The following is an 11,508-nucleotide window of genomic DNA, read 5'->3' as shown; positions in this document are numbered from 1 at the left end:
GACAAGAGAGAGACAGACAAGAGAGAGACAGACAAGAGAGAAAGAGACGAGAGATAGCAAGGAGAGAAAGCTTGGTGGAGAGACAGTCAGGAGAGAGAGTGAGGAGAGTAAGGAGACAGCCAGAAGAGTGATGGGAGACAGCCAAGAGAGAGAGGTGAGGAGTCATCCAGGAGAGGCGAGGAGAGAGAGCGTGAGGAAAGACAGCCAGGAGAGTGAGAAGAGGCAGCCGGGGAGGAGAGGAGAGACAGCCAGGAGGGAGAGAGAGGAGAGAAAGCCAGGAGAGAGTGAGAGAGAGAGACAGACAACAGAGAGAGAGAGAGAGAGACAGACAACAGAGAGAGAGAGAGAGAGACAGACAACAGAGAGAGAGAGAGAGAGACAGACAACAGAGAGAGAGAGACAGACAACAGAGAGAGAGAGACAGACAACAGAGAGAGAGACAGACAACAGAGAGAGAGACAGACAACAGAGAGAGAGAGAGACAGACAAGAGAGAGACAGACAAGAGAGAGACAGACAAGAGAGAGACAGACAAGAGAGAGACAGACAAGAGAGAAAGAGACGAGAGATAGCAAGGAGAGAAAGCTTGGTGGAGAGACAGTCAGGAGAGAGAGTGAGGAGAGTAAGGAGACAGCCAGAAGAGTGATGGGAGACAGCCAAGAGAGAGAGGTGAGGAGTCATCCAGGAGAGGCGAGGAGAGAGAGCGTGAGGAAAGACAGCCAGGAGAGTGAGAAGAGGCAGCCGGGGAGGAGAGGAGAGACAGCCAGGAGAGAGAGAGAGGAGAGACAGCCAGGAGAGAGAGAAGAGGCAGCCGGAGAGGAGAGACAGCCAGGAAAGTCGGCGTTCGGGGGCCAGGTTGTCTCTTTGCACCGTGTGACGAAGCCACGGCCATTCTTCCAGGAGAGAGGACACGGGACGGCTTTTCATAGATATGCTTTAATATTGTCATTTTACACTACACACACCAGTAACATTGATAAATACTGCAATGGAAATGTTAAAAAAAAATATTATACATGTTTACAGAGTTCAACGGAAAATAAAACACACATTTCTGTCTTCAAATAAATAATACATTAAAAAATAATTAGAAATGAAAGTTACAGGTAACCTCTCCTGTGCCACAGGGCCGCGTGAGGTGGAACATTGTGATGCTGGGCCGGGCGCGAAGGGGTTAACCCGCGTCGAGGCAACCCCGCCCTGCTGCTGACGAGGGATCGGAAGTCGCAGGACTCCCCGCCTCAGGAACCGGAGGGCACGGAGCTGGTTGGGTCTGCCCCTTCAGGCCCAGCAAGCACTGTCCAGTATTTCCCAGCATGCTCTGAGGCCACTCTGACTCTACGGGGGTTAAGGCAATATTCTACACCAAGTGGATGGAGAACAGCGAGAGGAAATGTATTTATCCCGGGAAAAGGGGAAGGGGGGGGAGGGGTGAAAGGAAAACTGAGCGAGCAGAAGCTGGAAAATAATACTAAACGCGTATTGGGGAGTTCTGATCGGCCGCACGCCCTAACTTTACACCCGTATTAATATTGCAGACACAGGCGGGCCAGGACGGGGCCCATTCACAGGAGCTCTTGGTCAATGTCTATAAATACTACAGTGTACTGACTCAGAGTCCTCTCTACAGCACTACGGTATATGTCAGAGCTATATAAATGTATAATAATAGTGTGTGACTGTGGGGGGGGGGACGGTAGAGTGTAAGCTCCTCTGTACAGAGACGGATGTGACCGTGGGGAAGGGGACATTAGAGTGTAAGCTCCTCTGTACAGAGACGGATGTGACTGTGGGGGAGGGGACATTAGAGTGTAAGCTCCTCTGTACAGAGACGGATGTGACCGTGGGGAAGGGGACATTAGAGTGTAAGCTCCTCTGTACAGAGACGGATGTGACCGTGGGGGAGGGGACATTAGAGTGTAAGCTCCTCTGTACAGAGACGGATGTGACCGTGGGGGAGGGGGGACATTAGAGTGTAAGCTCCTCTGTACAGAGACTGTTGTGACTGTGGTGGTGGTAGTGGGGACGTGGGTTATATATTTCAGTCTAGACTAACCTAAATTTGGAATCTGATGTGATTTTTGGGGGGGCTGTGATCAGCCTTCAAGGAAAGTTCCAATATATATATTTCGCTGTACTCCTCATCCTATAATTGTCTTGTTGCCTCTCCTTCAAGTCTGCCTTGAAATGAAGATCAAACTACATCCCCAGCAATGACCTTAGGTTTACTGCACTAAAAGCTTCACCACTGGTGGGAGAGCTGCACACCGCACATGGACTGATCATGTGATTATTGAACCCGCCCACTCAGCACTAAGGGGCCTGTATTAACACCTCAGGAGCAGAAGCAGGTAAGAATCCACTGAAACTTACAATCTATAGCAATGATTTGGGAGGAATTGGTAAAAGAGGAATTTTTTTAATAACGGTTGAATAAGTTGAATGAACGTCCCCCTATGTTGTGGAGAACATACACAAGGTAATGAGTTGAGGTGATCGGCATAAATAAGCTTCTGGCGCCCAAACTTCAAGTGACCCTGGCAATCTCTAGCCTGCTTGCCCACATCCCTCAAACAGCAGATTCTCATCAGTCATCACCATCCCCGGGGTCCCATATGACGTGCTGAGGGATTGTTCCTTTCTTGTTCAGAAGGCCCTTCCAATTGACCATTTGTAGTCCAGCCATAACGAAGACAAGATTGGTTTAGTGTCTCCAGGTGTGATTTACAATACTGAAGGACGAGATGTAATCAATATTCACTCAATGTCAGCCACGTGGCCCTAGGCTAGGAGGTCTGATCCTTATATTCCAGGGTGATGTGCTCCCCTTGTGTTAAACCACATCACATAATTATATCTAAAAAAGATCTCCTCCCCAAACGTAAAAAGAACCAGTTGCTAAAGAAGTCTTCCTCCAGTCCTGGGATCCCACTCGTCTTCTGGACCGAATCAATCCACTTCCTGCTGTGAGCTCAGAGCGTCATGGACCCGCCCATTAGGGGTGTATCATCACACAACCTGCACTCACAGGAGGATGAAGCAGAAAAAGGTGCGCAAGTGATGTTTTTTGCATCATTCGTCAACACCCACTGCCAACCCTGGAGCAGAAGAAGAAGGACCATGATGTGTCACGTGATGGCCAGAAGATGGTTCCAAATAGGTAGGAATAAAAAAACTCAGATGAATGAGAAACCGGAAGGCACCATGAGATTCCTCCCAAGAAGATGAATGAGAAACCGGAAGGCTCCATGAAATTCCTCGCCAAGAAGATGAATGAGAAACTGGAGAACGCCATGAGATTCCTCCCAAGAAGATGAATAAGAAACTGGAGGGCGCCATGAGATTCCTCCCAAGAAGATTAATGAGAAACTGGAGGGCGCCATGAGATTCCTCCCAAGAAGATGAATGAGAAGCCGGAAGGCGCCATGAGATTCCTCCCAAGAAGATGAAAGAGAAACCGGAAGGCGCCATGAAATTCCCTACTAAAAGTCTAAAGCCCCTCAAAGGAACCTAAATCCAACTCCATGCAAGGAAAATGAAATGAAAATCACTTTGATTGAACCGAGAGCAGCTCGGAAAGATCAATTCCATAATAAAACAGTAAATCAACATTCCCGCGGAAATCACAGTGTACAGACAATACCGATGCAGCTTTCCGTCGACGATAAAGATTTTAATTTTGTAGATGTAGTAGCGGCAGATGGCTCCCGGTCCCCCGGGAAGGAGCCCGCCATTCATTAGGTAAACATACGGCAGGATTCATTAAAATAATATCTAAAGAACAGACAAAAAGAAGTGACTTGTACCCCGTGGGAGGCCGAGCACCATCTGGAGAGAGGACGGGACTGGTGAGTTAAGTAACAGGATCTTCACGAGGAAAATGTCAGCCTCACATCCTACTGTTTGCCTCTGGATGTGCCAATAGGCAAGAGAGAATGTTTGCCCAATCTGGCCATTGATGGTTGGATTGGGGAAGGTTGGTATGAGTGTGGACCCTACCTGACTATAGAAGACACTTCTTCTCCAATGGGGTGATTTCCGTTGGAGTCTCCAAGAGAGGCAACTTCTGGGGGTATCTATTTGGTGCCCTTGGAACCCTCCATAGGTACAAGCATACACGATTATTTGATTTGTTTGTATATGTAGCAGGAATGGCCAGAGGTATAATAAGCAAAACAGCTCCTGTTTATTGATACAGAGGAGATGATTGGCACTGGTAGATGTTGCCTAGTGCATCTGCCTCAGGGTGAACCAGAGCAATCTGGTCCTCATCCTCCAATGGGATGATCCTCGTTGATGTCTCCAAGAGAGGCAACTGCTGAGAATGTCTACATAGTGCCCCCGGAACCCTCAATAGAGACAGTCATGCACAATTACAAGAGCAGTCTGGTCCTCATCCTCCGACAGTGGTCAGAAGGCGATGGGGGAACACCCACAGTCGTGAGCCGTCCAAGATGGCCACCACCATCTCATACGTTTTAGTACATTTTCATTTTTCGATAAAAAGTTGGGGCAGACAGGTATTCTTGGAACCAAAGTGATAAGTGCATGTCAGAGAAGTGATAAATATATCATAATGCATTAAAACCCGGCCTAAAACGTGAAAAAGGAACTAAGGAAACCTCAAACACAACATCTGATGTTCCACTAGCAAACTGATTTCGATGCCTGTTCAAATGAGGCCTAAGGGGGACCCCAGGTCTCCTAACAAGTAATACGTAGTGCGCGGACTCCAGCGGCGTGCAAAATATTTCAGTGATTCGGCTGTGTATTTCCTCCCCAAGGCTGTGATCTTTCATTTGCGGGCTCCGTTCATCCGGCTCGACACACGCTCGGCACTGCCTGCCACTTCCTGCATCATTAGAAGCGGCTCAGCCGTCTAGAACACTTTGAAATGTATGCAGGTATCTGCGGAAGGCTGGAAAATCTTCAGAAGATGTTAAAAAAAAAAAAGATTCTGTATCTTTCAGGTAGAGACAACCAGATGCCAGACATCGACGGGAAGAAGAAAGAGACCGCCGCTGGAAGAAGTCAGGACCACCTTTGTTTTAAGGATCTTTTTTTAAGCTGCGAAAGCAGGAACGATTTATTTCATGTAGAAAAGAAGACGCGGTGTGAAGTGCTCAGAAGATGGAAATGGTGCTTGCCTAGAATACAATTTTACAAGTCATTTCCATAGGCACACCTAAGCTGGTGGCCATGGACCTCTCATCTCCTGGCCTCTGGACCATACCAAACACTGGTGGATGAGGAACAATATTAGACAAGGAAAGCTTGTACATATAAATCCTAGCTACCCTGTTTCCCACGAAAATAAGACCTAGTTGTGACCATTCCCAGGGCCGGTGGTGGCATAAGGGGGGAACTTGAAGAGCTGCGGGAGAGAATCAGTGGTGCCAACAAAGCCAGAGCTAGAGGAAGCGAGGCGGCACCGGAGGGAGCAGAGCCACACAAGCCGATGCTTCCTCTACAGCGCCGGCTCCTGTCACTGGTGGAGTGATACCAAATCCACTCCGCCTGTGAGGAATCCATAGTGAAAGCGCGCTCATTCTGGTTACCAAATTGCTCTTGGAAAGGTACGGCACCCCTGATTGCCCTGATCACCATATTCTTAACTTTGCCATTTTAGATTTATTTAATTTGGATTTGCATGAACTTTGGATTGTTGGACATTAAAAAAAAATAACACCTACCCCGAAAATAAGACCTAGTGTGCCTTTTTGAGCCCAAAAAAAATAAAAGACAGTGTCTTATTTTCGGGGGAAACACGGTAACACAAACTACAACTCAGCAAAGGAATTCCTCAAAATATATGGTTTAGGAGTGAGATTACAACCAAACGTTTAGGTTGTAATCAGTGAAAGAGTGGAAGCTTCTTGGTCAACATTGGGTTCTCTTCCCAGGTATGATGGGGAAACAATAAAAAAAAGTCACCAGAAAGCTACATGGCCACTGCAGGCCTCACTCCTTCCCACATTAGGTTGTGGTTTAGGTTGTAACCAGTGGAAGAGTGGAAGCTTCTTGGTCAACATTGGGGTATCTTCCCAGGTATGATGGGGAAACAAGAAACAAGTCTCCAGGATGTCCACTGCAGGCCCGACTCCTTCCCACATTAGAAGAAGAGTCTGGGAACCAGCGAGTCAAATGATATGAGGTATGGGGAAGAATGTGGGGCTTCGAGATGAACTAAAAAATTAACAAAAGATAGAAAAATAACAGAATAGATACAGGCGGTGGATTGGAAAGAGTTGCTCGTTTCTCCCTGGGGATAGGCTTAAACTCATGATGGCCCTTTGACTCTAGATAGATGATAGACAGAAATAAGTGGGCAGAATGAAGGAATACTAAAACATGTAGCAATAAAGAATCCCTCCTAAAGCTATCTTGTGTGGCCATCAAAACAAGTAGGACATATTAAACAAGCTACCCAGGACCGGCTATGATGTCAGCTCCTCGGTGGAGGAAATGAGCACACAGTCTCCATCCAGTAGGAAACACAAGCACACACACAAATCAATCATACTGGTTCCAGGCATGGTGGAGGCTGGCAATAGAAGATAATGCGCATTAACACATAAGGAACTCAAACCAGTTGGAAAGCCATCACCTCAAACAGAACCATGGGCTTCAGGACAGAAAACGTCCACCAGCCAAAAGACATCCTCCACCCAAAAAAGACCAGCTAGGATGGGAATGTTGTAACAGTTACTGGCATTTATCTAGATTGGAGTCTTCAAAACGGAGGCAATACACAAATAATATACATGATCAGAAAGCAGATGGTGCAGACAATTTCAGGTCTGGAGACTAAACTATTGAAGGGTCTTACCCAGACATAGTGTGCTACTAGATGAATTTGTTGAGGGTACAAACACGTACAGTGTGAGGAAATGCTTTATTTCAAAGGGGTCTTCGTCATAACAAGAAGAAGCCACTTCAGGTAGAGTTCCAAAAGAAATCTGTTCAAGTCGAAACCATCCAATGCCCAGAGACCTTTTACACGTAATAGTGTCTGATTCTGCTTTGAGCAATGCAGGCTGAAAGCTGACTCCAAGACTAGGACCATGATCCTTCATATTTAGACTAGACACAGAAAAGAATGGAAGACTGAACAGAAGATGGATGGAATATTCCCGGTGAGATGAAAAACTATAAAAAGGCCATTAAAGACTGTGGGAAAGCCATGAGCAGTCTAGCTCCAGGACCAGCACCAATGTGAAGAGATCACACAACCAAGGCCAGCTAGCATGGGGAATTTTTTTTAAAGCTATTGGCATACAAGTGTATCTCCAAGAAAAAAACTGGGGTTCTATAAAAACATGTCAGTTCAGAAGTGTAGAAATACTGGTCTGCACCATACATTAGTATTAGCTATAAAGACATAGTCATCTATTGGACGAATCTGTATATAGAATTGCTGAATGTCCCTGAAGTTACATCTGGGACAATACGCAAACCACAAAGTATGGTCACAAAACTGATGGGAGAAGATAGAATCCCAGGAAGTTCCCTCATCTGAACCATCCAGAGGCCAAAAACCTCCTGGAGATAATAACGTCCTACTGTTGGATTTTGCTTCTTTTGTGAACAAATGTGTCTGGTTGTCACGGATTAGGATTGGGACATCTGATTTTATAAAGACGACAGAAGAAAGTAGAATCCCACTAACAAAGACTTGGGGTTTTTACACTCAGACTATAAAGAACAAAATGTGATCATATTGGGAATGAAGGAGAACATGGCTTGAAAGTGCCTGGAAGATAACAGCTGGAACAATCTATAAAGACATGCACAATTGCTTCTCTCCGACGGAAAATTCCAATCAGTCTCCTTCGTGCCGTCCTTTTCTACTAAAGATTTTCTTTTTGTGTCATTTACATGATATGGCAGTATGTGTCCTCTGTGCCTATACCATCACTTGCTCTGCTTGATGAAGGGGATCCTGAGACCCCAAAACGTGTGTGCATCACGCTATGCTGCTCGTATGTCAATAAACAGACGTATTTGAGTCACTATTCGGAGTGCCGGTGTCTCTATATATTCTACCAGCTCTGTGCCTATAGGGTGCCCTAGACATACACACACTTCTCAAAACTGATGGATTTATTGTTTGGATGAATATAATGTGTGCGTCACTTCTTACTCTACTACTCTACATATCCAGTACATTTAGTTTGGGGCGTGTTGATGAAATGAGATACTTTTCCTGTGATTTAGTGCCTATTATTTTTACATTTAGGGTCACTTACTTTTAATTGGGGTACACTAAGGTAGGGGACGCAGCTAAGACTTGATCTCCAAAGGAACAGGGAGGGCAATTAAGCACTTGATCACGAGGGCACCACACACCTAATTCAGCAGAGCCTATGGCCCCTGAACTCCAGGCTAGAAGTTCTCTCAGACCTGGGGGTGTAAGAATGCCCTTCCACCTTGGTTTTGCCCAGTAGTGCATTTTTCTAAAGCCAAAGGGGCATCTTGTTGGACTCTGGGACAGCTTGGGTTGGGCCAAGCTGACTTGTTGCACCTTTTAGTGTAAGCAGTGCACACTCCATCCAGGCAGCTTCTTCTGCTGCTGGTGGAGGACATATATATCCAGTGGCCATCAGGAGGATTTATAAACAATAACAAAACATTCACTCAGATGAAACCACAAGCCATGTGGATTGGTAATTCTACAGCCACTTAACCTCATCAGACTCATCCAGCTGAGCTCAGATGAATGAAAGGTGGACTATCATTGATTCCTGAGGGCCACTGCACTTTGCTCTTTGCCTTGTCATGTAGGATTGGCTAACAGTGGCCCATCTGTGTCTGCAATTCTTACAGGGTGTGCACTTTAGAAAACTACTAAATGTGATCTGAGATGAGTAAAAGGTATCTGTGAATCGCGTGGATTGACCTTCTCCATTCCAATGAGTCGTAAGTTTCCGATTCTCCTAAATACATACATGCAGATAATGTTATAACTAAGAACCCCGACAACGAATTGCCTGGTTCCGTGAAATCGGACAAATCAGCGTTCGGATGACGAGAAGAAATGTAAATGGCAAAAGGACCAGATTGTCCCAATCCGCCAGAATTACCGTTTGACTCATTCCTCTTCAGACCCGATTATCCTTCATTGTTTTTGGCCACCGAGACATCGAACAATATGCGGTGAACACGCAAGAGACAACACGCTCTTTATAGAATACAGCCGTCCTCGCCCACTCAGGAAAAACAACCCCATCGCTTCAAGCCTCAAAAAATATCACGTCGGGGGTTAGCGAGAGAAACGTTGGTGAAGACGCATTGGGCAGCAGATTGGGGGAAAAGTGACGGCCAACAGTGTACGGGTGTTTAAATCCGAAAGACTCAAATTCATTGTTAGAATATCAGAATTTTCTATTTGTTTGTAAAATATGGACAAAAACATGGAGACAGAAGAAACCAAAAGGGATGGTGGAGGTCCTAACCATTGTATGGCATTTCCATGCCTATGGGTGCAGGAGCAGATACGGGTCACTGTTTGCTCTCCTGAGGGATCAACGTGGATTTTTTCTTTTTTAAGAACATTCCATCATGGGGACAGAACGTTCTGCTCGTGGCGGCTTCCGTCTATTGTGTTTTACTAAAAGAGAGGAACCCAGAAAGCACAGGGTGGGATGGATGGGGGCTCAGCTTGGAGTTCAAAACTTCACCAAAAGCACCTCCTGATATCTAAACATTTGGCCCATCTTGAATATGAGTGGGTAAGTGCTAAGTCCTCCTCTGTTTGGGGTCCAAAAACTGTGACAACCCCTCTAAAAAAGAAAAGGAGAGTTAGGTAGTATGATTACTACAAATGTAACAAAGATGTTGAATGAGAAACTAAATTTGCCTCCACTTCTGCACACTCAACATGGCATTGTTACTCTGTACATGTACTTGTTACTCTGAGGGGCCCCATGGGTATTAAGGTGATTCTACACTGGCGTATGTGTCTACATGAATCCAGTACGGTAACACACGGCCTTCTCATCAACATTACTGGCCAACCGGGCTATCATCAAGAACCAGGATGGTCTGACGCTGGTAAACGGGAGATGCTTCCCGTTGTTACATATTCTTCAATCTAAATAAAGCTAAAAAATATTGTATTATAAGATGTCTGGCTGGTGTCCGACCATCTTGTTTGCTCTACATGACTGTCTTCTTGCTAACCTCACAAACTTCCAGTGTTTATAGGATGATGGGATCCTCACGCTATCATTGTGTCACTGACTGCTCCGGTCCATGTGTTCACCCCATCAGTCCGCACACTAGGTAGCAGGGCAGATAATATAAGAGAATGGATTGGTTTTTTTTTGGTTTCTCCTGGCTCCATGAACACAAATCGGTGCGTGTCCTACCATAGGAGGAAGCAATGGCTGTTAAGATTTACAGTTATCGTGGAATGCACAGATCGTGACCCCCTCGCTCATTACTGGATATGGCAGGCAGTAGACGAGGTGGCTTGGCAACACATGCAGGTGGGGTTGACAGATTTGGGAGGTATAAGATCCAGGTCTTCGTCGTCTGGAATCTCGTCTAACCGGTAACCATCTTTCAGCAGCTGGATGTTCAAGTCTTGGTTGATCTGCTGCAAAAGGCAAAAGACAACAGCAGTGTTAGGTACAGGATAAACGAGCGCCTCTTCATGTCATCTAACATATACCTCTGGTGCCCAACCTGTGACCTGGGGCTGCATGCGGCCCTGTGGCACTTATTATGTGGCCCTCAGGGTCCCTGCAGACAGTAGCAGTGTGTTTTCCTTACGGTGGTGCTTGCGCATGCCGGTGAAGAAAAATGTTACTGAATTCTAGTAAATGATTTGGTTCATTTTGGTTCAGGGACTGCACTTAACCACCCCTGGTTGATACTATCCCAGACTAAAGGGTTCTGCTTGTAGCAAAGGCCAACTACAGACATTTTTTTGTTTACTTTTAGAAAGAGTAGAAAAGAGGTTAGATCAGGCGTGGGCAACTCTGGCCCTCCAGCTGTTGTGGCACTACAAGTCCCATGAGGCACTGCAAGACTGACAGTTACAGGCATGACTCCCAGAGGCAGAGACATATTGGGATTTGTACTTAAAGAACAGCTGGAGGGCCAGGAGTTGCCCACCCCGTGGGTTAGATCCTCAGTGTTTATTGTGTCGTAAGTAGGGAGATTTTCTGCAGTTCCTGTTCCACTGATACTCATCACTGTGGAGTGAAGGAAAATCTAACCATAGGGGGCGCAACAATAACAAAAATGAAAATGTAGCAGAAAAAAACGGAAACCTTGTCTATGTAAATTTTTTACATTTTCGAATGAGTCCTCTTTTAGAGACGTCCCTTCACTTCCTGTCAGTGAAAGTGAAAGTGAGAAGAAAACTCTCCCACAGGTTCACAGAAAAAAAAACAATACACAAGGGTTAGATCTTACAATGCTCCAGTGACAATGTTGCCCCATTGATGGGGTAACAGGGACAGGAAGTAAGAGGAAACCATAATGGGGGGGGTGGGGTGGG

The 11,508-nt window shown here is 45.9% G+C and overlaps 1 protein-coding gene across 5 annotated transcripts in view; it reads right to left on the bottom strand.

Moving 5' to 3' along the window:
* Positions 1 to 10,263: 10,263 nt before the first annotated feature.
* The window catches only part of FAM219A (family with sequence similarity 219 member A), a 38,529-nt gene continuing 37,284 nt past the window's right edge, over positions 10,264 to 11,508 (bottom strand). For 3 of the 5 annotated variants that reach the window (XM_018571475.1, XM_018571478.1, XM_018571477.1), the window contains exon 6: positions 10,264 to 10,599. In XM_018571475.1, the coding sequence (XP_018426977.1) occupies positions 10,441 to 10,599 (159 nt within the window). In that variant the 3' untranslated portion in view covers positions 10,264 to 10,440. The remainder of the gene's footprint in view (positions 10,600 to 11,508) is intronic. The other 2 variants (XM_018571476.1, XM_018571479.1) reach the window with 1 other exon arrangement.

Source organism: Nanorana parkeri, unplaced genomic scaffold (assembly GCF_000935625.1).
Source record: "Nanorana parkeri isolate BGI_ZX_2015 unplaced genomic scaffold, ASM93562v1 scaffold1765, whole genome shotgun sequence".
Classification (NCBI taxonomy): domain Eukaryota; kingdom Metazoa; phylum Chordata; class Amphibia; order Anura; family Dicroglossidae; genus Nanorana; species Nanorana parkeri.
Note: the sequence above shows the minus strand (reverse complement) of the source record. Positions and strands in the feature narration are given on the sequence as shown.